Source organism: Stegodyphus dumicola, chromosome 1, assembly GCF_044657685.1.
Source record: "Stegodyphus dumicola isolate Sdum_Otavi_A_Nest chromosome 1, ASM4465768v1".
Classification (NCBI taxonomy): Eukaryota; Metazoa; Arthropoda; class Arachnida; order Araneae; family Eresidae; genus Stegodyphus; species Stegodyphus dumicola.
Window position 1 is genome coordinate 184,523,177 of NC_140768.1, and position 19,766 is coordinate 184,542,942.

The window sequence follows — 19,766 nt, forward strand, 5'->3', positions numbered from 1 at the left end:
AAAGGTTAAAAGAATCGCTCATCAATGCCCCTGTTTTGAAATTCCCGGAGGGGGACGAAAACCTGGAAATTGCAGCAGATGCGTCGGACTATGCTGTATGTGCTGTTCTCATGAAAAATGGCCATCCTTTGGCATTTTTTTGTAAAACGTTTGAACCCTACACAAAGGAATTATACAGCTACAGAGAGAGAAACATTAGCCGTATTAATGGCTGTACACAAATTTCGAGTTTATTTCGGCAAAGCGCCAGTAACAGTCTTTTCGGATCATGCCGCTGTTGGTATACTTTACTCGGGGAAAAACCTAACGCCCAGGTTAATAAGATGGGCTTTAAAACTTCAAGAATATAATCTCATAATTAAATATAAACCGGGTAAGGAAAACGATGTAGCTGACGGACTTTCTCGTATAAAACTGGACGATGAAGGAAATGAACTCAAATGCGCTGTGTTGACTTCAAAAATTTTAGATTCTAGAGAAACAATTATTGCTGAATTGAAAGCTGATCCTGAATTTGGAAGTATCTATGCATATTTGAAAGACCCCGAAAGCTTTGAGCACACAAATATCGATGCGATAAGAAATAGAGCAGAAAACTATGAAATAATAGATAATTTATTATTTTATACGAAAACATCAAACGAAAATCTCGAGTACAAACCAGTCATCCCAGCCTCGCTTCGATTAAGCATTTTGAAGGAATTACACGACGCAAAAACAGCGGGTTATTTAGGGGTCAGAAAAACTTTAAAAAGGGTACGCGAGGCGGTATATTTTCTGCAATTATACAAAATAGTAACTGCGTATGTTAGGTTCTGCAATCAATGTCAGTTAATAAATGATATTAATTACAGCCCGGCCGGGTACTTAAATAGCATTCGCGCTACATTTCCGAATGAAATTTTAGGCATAGATCTTCTTGGTCCTTTCCCCCAGAGTGAGTTAAATAAAAAATCGTTTTCTTTTAGTAATTGTAGATCATTTTTCAAAATGGACAGAAATTGTTCCACTTAAGCGCGCGTCAGCCAAAACAGTCGCAGATGCATTCGTACACAGATATATTTTAAAATACGGTGCACCGATAAAAGTCATTAGCGATAACGGTAAACAGTTCGTTAGCCAAATATTTGAAAATATTTGCACTGGACTTGGCATACGCTATATCAAAATGGTTCCGTATAGACCACAGGCAAACATAGCAGAAAGAGTTAATAAAAATATTGTAAAAATAATTCGAAGTTATGTTAGCACACATCACAAGCGCTGGGATGGCTACATAAATGAGTTAGCTTATGCTTTAAAAACGGCAAATCACGATACTACGGGAAAAACTCCAGCAGAATTATTTTTAGGACGGAAGTTAATTTCGCCATTAGATAAATTATTCTTTGTGCAACAAAGAGAGCAAGGATTTAAACAAAAAGATGTGCAAAAACGCATTGACCACGCGGTTAAAAGCTCGGATACGGCAAGAAATAGACAAAAATTATACTATGATAGAAAACGCCGTGAAGCAGATTTTAAAGTTGGAGATAAAGTGTTGAAGCGGAATTTTTTTTTATCAAGTGCCCCAGACAATTTTACTGCAAAGTTAGCTCCAAAATTTGAAGGCCCCTATGTAATTCAGGAAATAAAGGGAGTCGTATTGTACCTTAAGAACGAGAGAGGGGAAATTTGTAAAGCAAGTCTCGACCAGGTGAAAAAATATTATAATCCAAATGATTTTGAAATCCTTAAAAGTTTCTTGCAGGACTCAAGTCTAAAAGAAGTAGAAGGTCCAGAAATAACGACAACTGTTCCACCACCCAAGAAGCAGAGAACTGAAGAGAGACCTAGCCCTTCTACAACCCAGACGAAGGTACCAAAAAGAAAAAATGAAAACTTTCAAACTCCAGCATTTAAGAAAAACAAGAATGCAGATCCACCGCGTAAAGAAACCTTGGTAAAGAGGAAAACACCACCTACAACGTATCGCAGTAGAAATTATACATCAAGGAGAACGCTCCCAGGGCCAGAGAGTCAGGTGCAAGCAAGGCCGCCGTTCCGGAAACTGAGAAGACAGCAGGAGGAACGAAAATACCAGGAACAACAGAAGAAATTCAAGAAGGACTCCAGACCGGAGGACGTCAAGACCAGCTGTCCAATGGAAAAACGAAAACGACAACAGCCCGACGATTACTCCGCCAAGAGGCCAGCATGCAGAGGACGCAAAAGAAAAACTAATGTGGACGACACTCGGAGGTCAGTAAGGAGAAGATTGACGTCCATGAAACCTATAACGTGGGAACAATTTTGCCAGAAAAGAATGACGGAGTTTCAATCATCAAAAACTCAAATATAAGTTAAAATCTTCTATAAAATTTTTTCTTTTGTTCCGAAATGTTATGCATAAGTACGAAGTTCTATGTTTTGACGAAAGTCAATATGTCTGGGTTGAGCTTAGTTTTGTTTTACTTTATTTAGCTAAGGCAAAAGTATTATTTGCTTTAAGTATAAAAGCAAAGAACAAGCATTTTCTGTTGGTCGAAAGACTAATTCTCTTATGTTAAAGCCAAAATTTGGCCGAAGATAAAAATAACTTCGTATTCTTGTAATAATAAGAATTTTAGTTTCAGTGCTGCCAGCTTGGCGAAGAATGAGTAAAGTAAAAATTTATTTTCTCTTATTCATTTTATGGTAAATTGTAAAAATCATATGTATTAAAATTTTGTAAATATACGTAAATACTTGAAAGTTATGTAAAAGTAGAATTTAGTCTAGAAGCATAAAATTTTAGATGCTAAAAGTAAATGCTTAAAAGCAATGAATTCGAATTTAAGTATTAAACTGTAGATAAAATCATGCTTTAGAGCGAAAGCCTGCATGTCTAAAGATGAATGAAAGGGAAGTTAGAATGAATGTGTTTTGTAGGGTTCTCCACCTACACTTGAATTATTAAGAATGTTAAAAGTAGCTCATCGAGTTGTAGAATGTCGAGTAAGGTGTGTCTATTTGGTCGTTGAATTCTAACAAATCATGGTGGTTAGGGGAAGTGTTGTAAGACTAAAACACGAATATTCCCGTTTGACACCACACATGGTGGAGAGCCAGGGTAAAGTTAAATTCATGTTTGAATACTTGAATGAATGTGAATTAAGCAGTAATTAAGGAAAATAAATCGGTCAAAAACAAAAACTTTATTCAGTGTCAAGAAAGTGTAAATTATAATGTATTTAGAAAGATACTGATACTTATTCCTTCCAGATGCTGGAAGGAAGAGAACAGATTGATTGCTGAAGTCCAGGAAAGGTTGCTGTAAGAAGAGAGGGTTAAATAAGTATCTACAGAAATTTATTCTAACTTTTGTGAGAATACAGTTTTTTATGTAAACGAGGCTCTTAAAGTTTAGTTCAGAAATGTGGAAACTTTTCAACAGGTCGTTTCTAGGACCTGCTTCCAAGTTTACCAAATTCTGGCAGCGGCAAATGTAGGGTTTATATTTATTTTAACTAACATTTATTTTAAGTTTAAATTATCTTTCCTTTCAAGCCTTACTTTCCCCTGGAATTGCCAATGCCAGAGTATGTAAATTTTAGTAGAACGCGCAAAGTATTCAAAATTGTCAGCGGAAGTAATCTGAGTTAAAGAGAAGGGAAACGAGTTCGAAAGTGTGGTTTCTTGCTTCACGAGCGTGGAGGTGGCTTGGTAGAACTTGAAGAACCGCGCGTTTCGGCCTGTGTGCTTGCCTCGGTAGATAGTTAAATCTTTCAACGTAATATTCAGAAATTTGCTGAATTATCAGTGGTATCTTAGAACGCGGTTAGGTTAGTTATGTTTAGAGAGCCTCGTAGGTAGTCACTTGTTATTATTCATTTTAGTTTCTTATTTTTATTTTACCGCCGGGTCGGCGTAGTTTGTTAGCGCCAAGAGCACGCATCTGTAATTTCTAAAGTTGAATAAAAAGGGATTTAAACCCTTCTCAAGACTTTGTGTACTTTCTCGTTCATAGCAGTCACCACTATTGTTGCGTGCAGGTTGGAAGCGTGCAACATTACATGTTTATTAATAAATTAATGGTGGGCTATTAAAGTTTAAAGAAATCGCTTAATTTTTATCTTAAAACAAAATAATAAATTATAGTTAAGTATTTTTTTTTATAAAAAGAGATAACAAATATAATTCTGCCTGGTCTAAAAAGAATTGGAGAAGAAAAAATAATAGAAAAGAATTAAAATGTTTAAAAAGTTGCTAAATATTACAGAAATCACATAAAATAACGAATAAATTTAAATTTGCGGTACAATTTATGCCAGATATTGATACACATTATTTTCTTCTTTCGTTTTGCTTGATTTTCCAGTAAGGCCTTGCGATAATGTTTTTCCAAAAACATTTTTACATAAGGATTACGATTAAATTATCTTAAGAGTTGCCATTATCATTTTAGTATTTCCTTCTAGCCCTGGGAATGTTTCTTCTCTCATATCCCATACCTCCGGATACCAAACATTAAAATTTTGATGTGTACACCATATGACTTCCTTGTACGGAATATTAAATTATATGCACTTTTTCTTGCATTTGATTTAAACTTATTCTATTTAATTAAATCTACTTTGTCGATCGCGCATAAACCACAAGAGAATAAGTGCACTCTTTAAAATTCACTATATTCGTTTACCATAGCGACACTCTGGCTCTAGGTTCACATAACAGTGTTTCATCTCATTCATTTTATAACTCAGAATGCACAAAATTTATATCATCTGAGGAATTATTCGTTGCCAAATGTTCTAATCAAATACTATAATAAATCTAAAACTATGTATAAAAGAAATTGTTCATGCGATGCGTGCGTTGTTATACAACAATTTCAAATTAACTAGAAGTGGACTGTACTAAATATTTTATTCGACAACTTTAATCAAATGCGTGCCATCTTTAAAGCGATGACTTACTACTAACAACAACAGCAATAAAAAATAAAACTGAGTAAGCGTTTACAGGGTTGCTGTAATGAACATCTGCGCCATGCAAGGCGCCAAGAAGAGAAAAAATGACGTAATCTTACAGTTAAATAGTCTTAATGACTTAACATACCCCCCGGCATTGAAGGGTTACTTCAATAATTTCGTGCGATAATATTCATAATAACCTACAAAATTGTACAATTACTACCTTATACAATAAAGCAATACGAATAATATCTCTTAATTCAATATAATAATATTCAATTTTCAATACAAAATTTTATACACAATACAATGTACAATACAAGTTTTATAATAATAAGCTAACACTTAACTAACTTAGGAAGCTTCTTCTTGGGGTAAAATTGCAATTTTTGTAATTCCACGCTTAATGGTGCCCTTTGCTGTCTGTATTTCTACTACTCTAACCTTACCGTCAACTCCAGGAAAAATTCTTGTAATGCGCCCTAACACCCATCTACAGACAGGAAGCTCATCCTCCTTAACTAGTACTAGCATACCTATTTTAATATTCGTTTGTTCTACCTTCCATTTTGAACGCTGTTGTAGTGTGTTTAAATAGTCCCTATGCCAACGATTCCATATCAACTGGACAAATCTGGTAGTTCGTTTCCATCTTGAGAGTCTGTTTTCAGGTATATCAATTAATTCGGGTCCTACTATAGCATTCAAGGGTCTTCCAATGACAAAATGACCTGGTGTTAATGCCTCTAAATCATTTACATCGGAAGATAAGGGAGTAATAGGGCGAGAATTTAAAACAGACTCTATCTGAGTTACTACAGTTAATAACTCCTCGAAAGTCAACCTTGCATTACCTACAATCCGCTTTAAGTGATATTTCACGGATTTTATTACAGATTCCCATAGCCCACCAAAATTAGGTGTCCGTGGGGGAATAAACTTCCATACTATTCCTTCTTCACCTAAATAATCTGCTAATTTTTTGTCAGGATTTCTAATTAAATTGTTAATTCTTTGCAATTCGGCATTTGCGCCAACGAAGTTTTTTGCATTGTCTGAGAAAATGATTGAGCATTTTCCGCGCCTAGCAATAAATCTCTTTAAGGTGGCAATAAATGCGTCAGTGGTGAGATCACTCACTAGTTCGAGATGCACTGCCTTTGTTATAAGGCAAATGAAAAGAGCTAAATATACCTTATGAAGAGTTCCTTTCCTCTGTCCCTTGTACCTAATAAAAAATGGACCGCAAAAATCTGGTTTATTTTTCTACAAATTATACATTCATGGGTAATCTTTCTAGTTAAATTCCTACCTTGTAATGGCCAAAATTTCTGTCTCATAAAACACAATAATGCTTGCGAACCTACGTGTAAATATTTCTGATGATAATGCTCAGCAATCAGCTTAGTTAGTTTGCATTTAACAGGCAAAATTATTTGATGTTTTTGTGAAAACATTACATTGGCCCCTTGTAATCGGCCTCCTACTCTCATTACATTATTTGCATCCAAAAAAGGGTTCAAAGAAAGTAAATTACTTTTATTATTAATGGGTTTACCTTGTGCGAGGGAGTTGTAATCTGAATAAAAACTACATTTTTGAACCTCTCTTACTAAAAAGGATTCTGCCTCATTTAACTCCTTTGAACTTACTCCTCCTGTTCTTCTCTGTGCTCCTTTCTGTTTTGAACACCTAGAGTTCCAAATGAACCTGAAAATATAACTAACAATACGTAATAATTTTAAATAATTGTTAGTGATATCTAGGACATTATCAATAAATTTTGAAGGCAAAGTGCATAAACAAGCAATGTCAGTTCTTTTTCTCAGTTCATTAGAAAATGTCTCTGTTTTTTCTAATTGTTCAAAGTCAATGTTCTTGTTAGGTATGACACCCTCACTCAAGAATGGAGGACCTTTCCACCACAGATCAGCATCATGCAGCTTGTCAAAACTCAGTCCTCGGGAAATAAGGTCTGCTGGGTTCTCCTCTGAACGTACATAATTCCACTGGCATGTATGTGTTAGCTCTTGGATCTGCAACACTCGATTAGCAACAAAAGTTTTTAGTACATGCGGAGGATTCTGAAGCCATGCTAACACTATGGTTGAGTCATACCACAGACATATTTTGCTGATGTCCAATTTCAATAAAGGCACCACCTTTGCAACAAGCTGTGCTAGCAGTACAGCTGCGCAGAGTTCCAGTCGAGGTACAGTCAGCGGTTTTAGTGGAGCTACTCTGGACTTGCTGCAAAGCAAATGTGAAGATAAATTATTGTCACTTCTACAGCGTAAATAGATGGCTACTCCGTATGCGTGTTCTGATGCATCTGAAAATCCATGAATTTGTATATCAGAAAAACTATCCTGTAAAACATATCTACTGACTTTCAAATTGTTGATAGATTGCATTGAATCAATAAAAAGTTGCCAATCCTTAATTATCCTTTCGGGTAGCGGATCGTTCCAATCAAGCTTCAATAACCAAAGTCTTTGGATGAAGATTTTTGCTTTTGTTATCCCTGGACCAAGCAGTCCTAATGGATCATAAATGCGAGCAATATCAGACAACACTGTTCTCTTTGTGTAAGTAGTTGGTTTCTTGATCGTTGATTTGTACGAAAAACAATCTATCTTTGGATTCCATAATAATCCTAAAGTTTTGATGCTCTGATCGTCATCGAAATTACTGAAAGAATATTCCTCTTGTCTATCCGGAAACTGCAAAAGATCAGGATGATTAGCACACCATCTGTGCAGACACATTCCTCCACGTGATAATAGGTTAATCAATTGCGACTGTAATTCTTTAGCCTCTATTAGAGTATGGGCTTCTGTGAGTACGTCATCGACATAAAAATCCCTTTGTACTATTGGCGCTGCTAACGAAAAATTGTTTTTCTCGTCTTCTGCTAATTGATTAAGTGTGCGTGTTGCTAGATATGGTGCGTTGGAAGTACCGTAAGTTATAGTCTTCAGTCTATAGACCTTAACTGGTTCTTCTTCACTACTCTTCCATAAGATGCGTAATAAATCTCTTTGATGTTCTTTAATCAAAATCTGACGATACATTTTTACAATGTCTGCTGTGAAGGCAATTTTATGCGTTCGAAATCTGCAAATAATATCAAATAGTTCGTCTTGAACTAACCCTCCATTCAGCAGAATATCGTTTAACGAAATTCCAGTAGTCGTAGGAGCAGTGGCATCGAACACTACCCTAAGTTTAGTGCTAGGTTTCTCGGGCCTGAAAACCCCATGGTGAGGAAGATAATATGAGAAACTAGAGCTATCCCCTTCATCAATTTCTTCGGAATGGCCTAATTTATTATATTCCTTAATGAAATCTTCGTATAAGTGTTTCATTGCGGGATTGCGAGTGAAGCGTTTAAGTAGATAATTCAGTCTTTTGCTAGCGTTTTCTCTCGATTCCCCTAGAAGGCTAAGTCCTTCCTCCTTAATTGGCATTTCCACTACCTATCTGCCATCACCTTGCCTCGCGTGTGTACGAAGAAAGTGCTGTTCACAAAATTCCTCTTCCTGACTTTTCACTTTTTTTGCTTCATTAATACCTTCAATCTCCCAAAACCTTCTCATGTTGTCAGATAAATTATCCCCATTTTCCACAAACCCACAAAAATTATCAACACTGCCTTGCTGCGGTATGCGTACTGATCCGCTAACGATGTATCCAAAAACTGACTGATGGAGAAACAGTTCTTGCATATTTATTCTATTTGTTCCCAGTAAATCAAAAAATATTTCGTTAGATAATAAAACATGTATTTGACCAGGTTTATAAAACTCTGGATCAGCTAAACCAATGAGTTGCAACTGCTTAACATCAGGAATGTTTATATATCTAGCAGGCGTTACGCGAGTTATTTTTGGAACAACAAAAAATTGTAAGGTACGAATAAAATCTCTAGTAGCGTTAGCGATGGTTGCTATAGCTTTTTCCTTAACACTCATAACTGTACCATTGATACCTGAAATAGAAGCGTCTATTTTTCTTTTCTTCAAATTCAATAACTCAGCACCTTGTTTAGTAATGAAATTATTTTGAGAACCGGAATCCAGCAAGGCTCTCAGCGAGATAAATTTTCCCTCATTACCCTTAACGAAAATAATTGCAGTTGAAAGTAGAACTTGTTTATTAAAAGAACTGGAAATATTCAGCGCTGTACCGTTAATGGACTTTGCTTGGTTGGTTTCATTAGTGTCACTAACCTTTTGGCTGTTTGCCATTGGAGTAAATGTATCAGCATTTGGAGAAAGATTACTGCTTAATTTATTAGTCTTGTTTATGATTTGATTCGATGTGCCATTTGCTTTATCGAAATTTTCTTCATTTCGATCAAAATGTAAGAGCGAATTGTGAAATTTCTGACATTTTCTGCATGTATTAGAACTTTTACAGTCCTTGATTGTGTGGACCGAAGATAAACAATTGAAACATAGTTTTTTTGTCTTTACAAATTCAAATCGTTTCTTGACTGCTAGATTTAAGAATTGCGCACATTTCAACAATAAATGATCAGCTTTACAATAAGGACAACTTTTTGAATTTTCCGAAAGTGATATAAGAGCTTTGGTATTAAATGAACGTTTCGATTCCCCATGCGGAGGTTTGTAATGTGATAGGGTGCGAGCGTGTTCCTTCAAAAAACATGTCAGTTGTTTAACCGTTCCTATCTCGTCTTTTTTAAGTGACCTTTCCCACCAACACCGAGTATTTCTATCCAACTTTTCAACTAATAAATAAACAATTAACGTGTCTGAAAATTCTTCCACCTTTTGCTCCAATGCTTCCAAGGATCGTAAACATTCATGCACCTTATCGATAAATTTTAAAAGTGACGAAGTAGAATCACTCGTTTGAGGTATAGAAATTAATTTCTTTATGATAGAATTGATCAAATCTTTTTTGTTGCAATAGCGATCAACCAACAGATTCCATGCTACGTCATAATTCGAATCTGAAATTGGAATGGACTGAATAATATTTAAAGCGTCTGCCTTACACGAACTCTTTAAATATTGCAATTTTTGCGCATTAGTTAATTTGCTATTTTATGCACAGCTGCGGAAAATAAATCCTCAAATTCAATCCATTCTTCGATTTTCACACTAAATATTGGAAGAGACAATTTAGGCAATTTTATATCCGAAACAATTATGTCTTTACTCCAACCGTTTTCATTTGAGCAGCTATTCCTTTGAGAACGGATCTCAGAAATTTTTCTTTTAATTTTCAAATGAATTTCAACGAGATTATCTACTACATTTTCCTTTTCCTTAATGAATTCGTCAGTGTCCTTTTCTTCACAATGTACAAATAAAGAATCGAAAATGTTACTTAATTCCTTTTTAAATTCTAATATTTTTGATTCGTATAACTCCAATAAGGAAATATCTGCTTCATCCACTGTAGAATTTACCTTATTTTCAAACTTTCTGATACTGCATTTTAAACTTTTTTGTTAGCTTTAATTGCTTTCAATTCACTCATCATGAACAAATAAATAATTTATCACTTACCGTGATTGCAGATTTCTCGACAGCAACACCGGAAATGAACGATGACACATTATCCAATTTTAATTGCGTAATCCACACGAAAACGAAAGCATTCCAAACACTCTATATGAAGTTATGCGTAATACAACCAAACGAAAGTATTACAAATGTTCTAAAAAGTTAATTTTAGCAACGATGTCTTTTACCTGTGGCTCGGCGGGCCATAAAGTGTTCATGCGATGCGTGCGTTGTTATACAACAATTTCAAATTAACTAAAAGTGGACTGTACCAAATATTTTATTCGACAACTTTAATCAAATGCGTGCCATCTTTAAAGCGATGACTTACTACTAACAACAACAGCAATAAAAAATAAAACTGAGTAAGCGTTTACAGGGTTGCTGTAATGAACATCTGCGCCATGCAAGGCGCCAAGAAGAGAAAAAATGACGTAATCTTACAGTTAAATAGTCTTAATGACTTAACAGAAATTAAACAAACAAAAAGAAACAGTTTTTCACAGTCGATTCAGTATTTCTCAATCAATTAATTCAGTTCTCACTTGGCGACAAGGCAAAAATACATAAAAACTCAAAATATCTATATTAAAATTACGAAGTAAAACTTAATTATTTCTCCGAATCAATTGCAGAATGGATTAAGCATGAGTTGATTCGCAATAATAAAAGAAGGCGTTTTCTTTGTTTTTGCGAAGCTTAGTTTCTCTAGATTGGCAACAAATCCACTTTTCTGCTAAGTTTCAAATGCAAACAAACATGGCTGCTATAGTAAAAATAATTAGGCTTAACCACACTTAAATAACTTTAAAATTTTGACAAATTTTGCATGCAAATTTACTAAAGGCATAAATACCTTAACCGGAAGATAAGAACAGCATAATTGAATCATTTTTAAGGCAAAAAATGCACAATTTAAAAACATATAAGAATAAAGAAACTGAGATCACTGAGACGAATAACAGAGTGGATATATATATATGAAATGTAATTTCTCATACATTATTTGTTTTGTGCAGCCGGGGCAACAAGAATGAGACAAATTTTGGAATATAAAGTGCTAGGTTTATTTTAGCATCCATCTCACAAGCGTTCTCCTCGTACCTTGAGCAGAAGCCCTACTTATACATATGTGTGCGTCACGAGGCTCATCCAATCAGCGATATTAATTGAAATCACGAGGTGACGCTATCTTCTCATCAGGAGTGTTCTTAAGGACTTTATGTAATATGACAGATTTATGACTTTGGCGATTTGGCGGGCGCCAACAGGTTAATATATTTTATATATTTTATACTAAAGAAAGGATTTCGCCAAAATTTAGGAACAGGGATGCAATTTTAGGTAGAGAATTGCCAACACATTATTAAGCAATATTATTAGAATTTAATTTAATCAATTGATTTAAAAATATCATTACATATATATGTACATATATTTATATATGTTTGGTGCGGCCTATTGCAACCAAAATAAGAGGTGCACATCTGCATGTTATAGCAGTCCTATATGCAAAATTTCAACGTTCTGAGGCTACTCGTTTTTGAGTTATGCGAGATACATACATACATACATACGTACATACCCTACTCACAGACGCCACGAAAACTTCTCTTCAAAATTCATTTTAAATCAGTTTTATGTTTTTCTGGGGGGGAAAGAGTCCTCTAATCTGTCTTTACGTACAGATGTCACGCAAAATCATTGCTAAATTGCATTCGATAGCGGTCAAAATGGGTATTTTTGTTAAAATATGATACCCGAAATTTTTCGCGGTTACAATACTTCCTTTTTACTTCGTACAAGGAAGTAAAAACAGAGCTCACTCAGCCTGGTAAAAGGGGCGCTGTATGTTATATATACATATATTTTACACATATATACTTTTCATTCTTAATCATTGAGCTCTTCATTATTTTAATTTCTTATTTAATAATTACTTTGCTGCAGTAAACTGTTTTGTAAACAAATCCTGAGTCAGTTTCTAGATGCAACTGAAGAATCCACCGAATTTCCCGCTGTTAAGCTATTTATCTTTGAGTCCCATGCTCCACAGAGGCTTTAATAAAGAAACATTACACATCAATTATCTAATAAAAAGGTTTTGTTTAGCAGTATATGATTCTACCAGGCTAATCGGAAGAATTCCACATTCTAACATAACTTTTTATAGGTTATTCCTTTTAGAATAAACATAAACTGAAATTAAACATCGTTGCTATTCACAAGTTGTATTGCATTTATGTAAAACTAACGTGCTTATATTAAAACTAGAAAGCTCAGCGGTTATACAAAATGACCGCTGTTCTAGATATTATAAATTGTAATTAAAATGATTTGTGCAAAGATGTTTGCTAATTCAAAATGTATTACCCAGGGCAGGCGGCGAGAACGCTCCTTTGCTTACTGCTTCACGGGGTTCCCCCCTTCTACTTGATTAATTGCTTAAAGTAGAGTGCATTGAAGGAAATCACTGGCGGTACATTTCTTAAGAGCCACAGCTAGCTCAATAAAGGTGATTTAAATAATAAAATGTTAATTCAAAAAGATCTTTTTGTACACAACATTTCTTGTTTAGATCTTTCCATCATTTTTAAACTCGCCTTGCAGAGGACCATCCATTATTTTTAACTTTACGTCCGTTTTTTCACGAACTCTTGCGTTCAGTTGTAAACCATTTCAAAAACAGATGATTGCTAATTCAAACAAATATTCACGTTTCCCCTGACACGCTCAATTTCCGTTCAGCTGAAAATTCAGTTTAAAATACAATGTCAGAATAAAATCGGGCTAAATTTTAAACTCTTTACGCGAAAGGATATTTAGCATAGGAGTTTGGGTAAATCTACTCGATGAGATGTACTACGTGCAACTCGTTAGTTGGTTTCGTCCCGTTTAATTTCTCAACGTTTGCAAGTTTCTAGGTAATCCATATGTAAATATAGTTAAATGCATAATAAGCAACAATTGTATTAATTAAAAATATTTAAATGTTCTTAAATATCATGATAATTTAATTAAAATAATGGTAACTGCATGTTTGGTATCAGTGTATATGGACTATTTGAATGGCGTGGCAATTTCACCCCATTGGCTAGTACAGTTATGCAAGCAACCAATAAACTATCGGCGACAAACAGACACTTAAGCCGCATTTAATAAAGATAAATAAACTTTAGAACAGTTGACAACACATATCATTAATTAATTTTTCGCTTTAACATTTTGTAGAATTAATTTATTTGCTTCAAGCAAATTAAGGAGCCTTGCCAATTAGAGACAAATTTAATAAAGGGCTCGCCCGAGCTGCTCTATAGCTCACAACTGTCTAGGCGTGATATTAAAATATTACTATATCCATTTTGATTTAAACAGTTAAAGCACGAAATTACCATTACTTTTATGCCGCTCACACGGGAAAGTTGTTAGTGACTCTGCCTGCCGTGCCGAAGGACCGGATTCGAATTCCGGAGAAGGCATGGATGTAAATTGTTTCTCCCCTCGTAGGAAGTCACCTATTAGGTGCATCCATAATAAATTGACCATCGCTTCCGGCCTTAATTCTAGCCAACGCCTCTAACAGCTAGTACCCGCTAAATGAAATTTAAAAAAAAATTCATTATTTTTATTATTTTGCTATTCTGCATTGTGCTTTGAAAAAAGGGCAATAGTGCGTGTATTTTATATTTTTATTAAAACTTATCTATTGAAGGACATGCTAAATATCTCAGAATAACATCTCTTTTACAGAGAGTAATATTCCCTGCAGACGTAAAACGTAGCAAGACAATAGTAGACAGCAGCAAGTCTCCAATCTTTTCATCCCTTCATATTTCCTACTCTTTAACGAGTAAACAAACACTGGCGAGATCAGATCCAAAACCCCATTTGGAACTTCCCTTTTCAGTCATTAGTTCGATTTAGGGAAGACACCTTAGGTGGATAGATTGTTTTTCTTTCTCGTGGGAAAAGTAACTCATTTATTGTAAGCGCATGTTGTAATGCCTAAGTATGTTAAACAGTTATTGAGAGTCTTTTGAGATAGCAAAGTGTCCCATATGGCGAAAGAAGCTGCAAACGTTTGTGAAAAGTTCCAGAGATTAAGCATGAAGTGGCAAAGTCTAAATTTTTACGTCCTCCACTGTATCTTGAATCTTAAAATAATAGGATATTACATCTGTTGACGAATTCTATCTGCTTCATGCACAACTTCCATTCATTTGTTATCCATTTCCACTATATCGATCCGGTGTTACAATATGACCATCATCTTAAGGAAGAAGAAAGGATGATCCGACCAGATAGATATTCACTATATTTTGACTCTGTGCTGTTTTAATTGTTTAGACTGACAATTGTATTTCTTATCTCCAATAAGTATTGAGGAGAACGTATGAGATTATTATACAATATCCATCCATATTACTACACGCTGTAATTCATCCTGTTTACTTCTCTTTAAAACAGAATAACTTTCGAGACAACATATTTTATCCTCCGTGATAAGTTCGTCCGTCAGCCATTGACCGAGTTTTATAGCAGTTCCTGCTGCTGCATAGCGTGAATGTGGAATAATTCTGACATTCAGTTTCTCTGCAGTCTTATGTATCATGTCATTTCCATCAAATCTAAAGATCTCTTCGTTCAAAAAGGCTACTTAACAGAGAGGAATCAAGAAATTCATTTCAAGACTCATAGCTCGTGACTGAATTTTTCCGAAGGAAATTGCGAATAAAATCAATCTATTAAATGCTTCATTAACTGCTGTATTTGTAGACTTTGCTCGTTCGAGCTATGTGAATATTTCGATTTTTAAAATCATTAAAAAATCTGACTTGTATCCATATTGGCCGAGAATGACTTTACTTTACCATGATTTCTATTTTCTCATGAAGCATTTGTTAGGAGACACCGATTCCATCAGAACCATCGATTTCTTCGACGAGAATGTTGACCAGGGCGCATAGCATGGGGAGACAGATATTACAGCTGCGAAGAAGAAAAAGGAAGGCCATCCCGTCCAGAATGACTTTACCAATAGTTAAAGTTAATAAATAATTAATAAAGTTAATAAAGTTAATAGTTAAAGTTACAATAGTTAAAGACATTCTTGCATTCCTCATGGTGATGTGTGTAATTTTTAACATTAAATGTGCATACTTAAATAAAATAGCATTTGCAACTTAAGTAACATAGTAAAATTGACAGTGCCTTATAATTAATTAGCCATAGCTGCATTTACATCATACATTTTTGCAACTTGTTAAAAAATCCAAATTATAATGCCAGTTAAATACTTCTGGGAAGTTAGTCGACTACTAATTAGTTTGGGTGTTTCAATCAAGCGACGAATCTGCCGTAGGGTTTTAACAGTGAATTAAAAGCCGCAAACATCTAAACCCAATGGAAGATTAATCGGATAGTGTCATTTTTACAGAAATGATAACGTATCGATAGGTTGGTCATTCGTTGGTTTAAAAACATTAACATTCCTTATTTTGTTAGGTGCTGCATGTCTCGATATTGCTGATTTCGCAGTTTGTTAAGAAATTTTCCTGGGGGCTTCAAGTAAAGCTTCATTCTACTTCATTTTTAGTTTGAAATTAATGGAGCATGTGTAACTTTTGCATTCCTAAGTTGTATTTATAAGAATAATTATTTGCAGGCATGTAAAGGATGCGCTATTCAACCATGCATATGCCCAGGAGAAAAAGGACCACCGGTAAGTTTGAAGTACATTTATTCTTATAAATTTATGTAATTAGTTTATTGGTACTTTAAAATTTGCTTCTGATATATATATGTAAGTATTTTAATTTTATAATTAAGAGGAATGTTTAAAAGCTAATGCTAAAAAATACATTTGACACTATAGTTCCTTAGCAAAAATGCAAAATCATGCAACAACTAGAAACAATATTAAAGTAGTATAAGCTATCTCGTAAAAACTAAATGTAAAAATTACAAATTGAGATGACTTCAAAATCAAAAAGAGTGAGAAAAAAATAAGAAATGTTAACGCACAAACAATTTTAAAAGGAACTCTTATAAAAATTAAATACATTTCAAATGCAAAATAAATATGTACAAAAAATTACAATAAATGGTAAATAGCTCAACTCGAGGTTTGAGCCGGATTTATCAAGGGAAAAGCAGCTCAAAACTCGAACCAAGTTAATACCTACGTTGCTTACCATTGGCTATTGCTTCTTTACATAGCGCTTTTCGTCAAACAATAATAATTGAGACTATAAACGTAATTTCACTAATAGAATAATCCAACTAAAAATGATCAAAATGCCTGCAAAGAGTTGCCGTAAAAATAAGCATTCTAAAGGAGTGTTACCAGAAAAGTAAAGTAGTTAAATTTCTCCAATACGGTGAAGCTTCGTAGAAGAGAGAAATGTAAAGAAGCAATAGCCAAGGGTAAGCAACGGCCAAAGGAGAAAGTACTTGTATTTTTAGATGGGAATGCAAGAAGGTGAATGACGTTGGCTATTTTTAACAAAATGGCGTCTTGTTCAAAACTGTGTCGTGAAAAAATGTGAAGCTAAAAAAAATGGCTAACTTCTAAGAAAGTGCTTATCTGGCCGAAAAGAGTTGAAATTGGAAAAATTAGCAATTTGTTTACAAAAAGTCCTAATTCTGCGCGTTAGAGGGCGGACAAGCGTTTTTCAAAGGAAAATAGCCCTTAAATTAATAAAAGAACAGGTACGGCCAGAAAACAGCGATATTAAATAACAAATTTAATAATTTAACTGAATGACTGTGCCAATTAAGAGAAAAACTGAGGCAGTAGAGAAAAAACTATGTTACATTTTTAAATTAGATCAATTGAATTAGCCATCCATCAGTTACCTTCCCCTGGGATTTAAGTAAAAATTTCATTATTTTATTCAAATAATCTAAAATAAGAGGTAAATGCCAGGTTTTTTTAAAGAATTTTTAATTATAGCTTTTGGAATAAGATTGCTTTGTAAGATTTTAATGAAGTAGAGTATTTCTTCTTGAAGGAGGTCTGCTTCATTACAGATTCTTTTAATTCTAAGAAGTTGTGCATTAATTGTATTGATAATGACTTTTTTAGACATGTTAGAAAACCAGTTAGTAAGTTTTAGTTCATGAAAATTGAAGTCTCTGCATTTGTCAAATATTTTAATAAGACTGTAATTAAGAATTTGAAGATCTAGATAAACAATATCATTTTGAATAGCATTAGTGGCATTAAGTTTGAGGCAAGTAGGGTAAATATTTACATTTTCTAGTTTGTTAAATTTATAAAGGCAATAACATCATCAATATATCGAAAGATGTGTTGGTAATATTTTCGTTCTTCAAGATCAAGTGAACGTACAAACTTAAATTCTTGCGTGAAAAGGAATAGCCCACAGAATGCAGTTGAGCAGTTTCCGCCCATAGGTATTCCCTGTATTTGCTTGAAGATTGTGTTATCAAATTGCAAATAATTGTTAAAAAGTACACTTTTGAGGAAAAGTTTCCATTCTTCTAGAGAAATTATTGTAAGACTCTACGGAAAGAAACTGGGGAGAGTAAGTAGGCTACTATGAATTTCTTCTAAAGGTAAAGTGGTATACAGGTTTTCGAAGTCGTAACATTGAGTATGTTCTATTTCAAGCAAATTCAAAGTCTCGAGAATTTTTTCGTTGTTACTAATCATCCCATTTATTTATGTAAATATTTATATATATATGGTCGTTCGTGATACTTTTTATAAAATTAACAATAAACGTCGAAAAAACAGAAGCATTCGCATGGAAAATAAACTAAGAAATGTATATATTGTTACGAAATGTAAAGGCGCGGTAAGATAGCTTCCCCGCAGAGCAGTTATAGGGTTGCCATAAAATGGCAAGGTAAAGCAGCGTTGCAACATTTGGCGCGAAATCGCCCATTTGGCGACAAAATCGGCGATATACTATGGACGGTTAGAGAACTTTCTGGAACGAATTCTTACCGGTTTAGCCCAGAATGTTCCCGAACACAAGCCAAAGGCTATATAAGCCCTGCTAGTCCGCAGTCAGTTAGTGTGTCTCAGACAGTGTGCCTCGTCTAGCGAGCAGTGCGGAGTCGATCGAGTTGACAGCCGGGCAACGAGTGCCGAGTGGGTCGTCGAGTGCACCGAAGGAGTCTGTTAGTGTATCGCGGTTAGTGCATCGTCGAGATAACGTGTTGAGCTCCGGGAACGACTGAACCGAAGAGTCGGAAGCTGTGCTCTGTGTGTCGTCAAGTGCATCGCGAGTTGTAGCGTGGAGAGTCTCGAGAGTACGTGGAGTTCCGAGAACGACCAAGCAGAGTCGGGAGCTGTATTTCGGAAAGCAGAGTTGGGTGCTTTGCAGGAAGTTGTCTCCACCGTTATTGCCTGACAGTGTGAAGGCTATGTCGCTGATCGTGTCAGTATGTTTATAGTAGATCTTCGACGACTGTAAAAAGTGTTATTGGATCTGTCCTGATTAATATTGGCTAAATAAAGTGTGTTTCGATACTTTATCAAGTATCGTCGTTATTCACTTCAAATCTACAACCCCGTACGACCGCGAAGGAAGAAAATAACGCAACAACTAGTGTCAGAAGAATAGGATAAACGTAATATATATATATATATATATATAATTTATTTCCTAAACAGTATTGATTAATTGATTATATTATCTCCAAAGTTTAATTAAAGTAGAATTATTTTAAAAGTGTGAATCCATACTGGTAAGTTATATTTTGAAAGATGTTTTGAAGTAATTTGAAAGCAAAATGTTAAAAAATGTTTTAACGGGGACTGGAGTTAAATCATCACGAAGAATAAAATTTCAATTGTAAAAGGAAAAATTAAAACATGTAATCATTGTCATTGATCGGAAATTAGTTGACTTTTCAAGGGGAACAAACCAACTCCCGTTCAATGAACAATAATTGATAAAAATACGTAAATACGAAAGTGTTTCGTCTTTACTCGAGTTATAAGTTAAAGCCAAACCGGGAATTCTAGTCAGGCCAAATATTTCCGCGAATAGAAGGAATTATGAACCAATGTTGATACTCAAAGAACTTATTCTTATGAAGCATTTTAGTCAATTCAATTTGGAGTAAAAATCAATTACTGTAGAGAAATCCTATTTAACTCGAGTAACCGTCCCCGACACTTTCATGTTTATGCATTTGAGTACTATATTATTTGAGTACTATATTATATATATGTGTGTGTGTGTGTGTTACCGTGAAAGACCGAAATTGGAGAATGTCGACTTTCACCGCAGAATGTCAACATTCACCAAATATG

At 34.6% G+C, this 19,766-nt stretch overlaps 1 protein-coding gene across 2 annotated transcripts in view; it reads left to right on the forward strand.

The window, feature by feature from the left end:
• LOC118181964 (uncharacterized) overlaps positions 1-19,766 on the forward strand; it is a 270,816-nt gene that overhangs the window by 75,721 nt on the left and 175,329 nt on the right. For both annotated transcript variants that reach the window (XM_085823611.1, XM_085823604.1), the window contains exon 2: positions 16,140-16,196. In XM_085823611.1, coding sequence (XP_085679737.1) covers positions 16,140-16,196 — 57 coding nt within the window. The remainder of the gene's footprint in view (positions 1-16,139; positions 16,197-19,766) is intronic.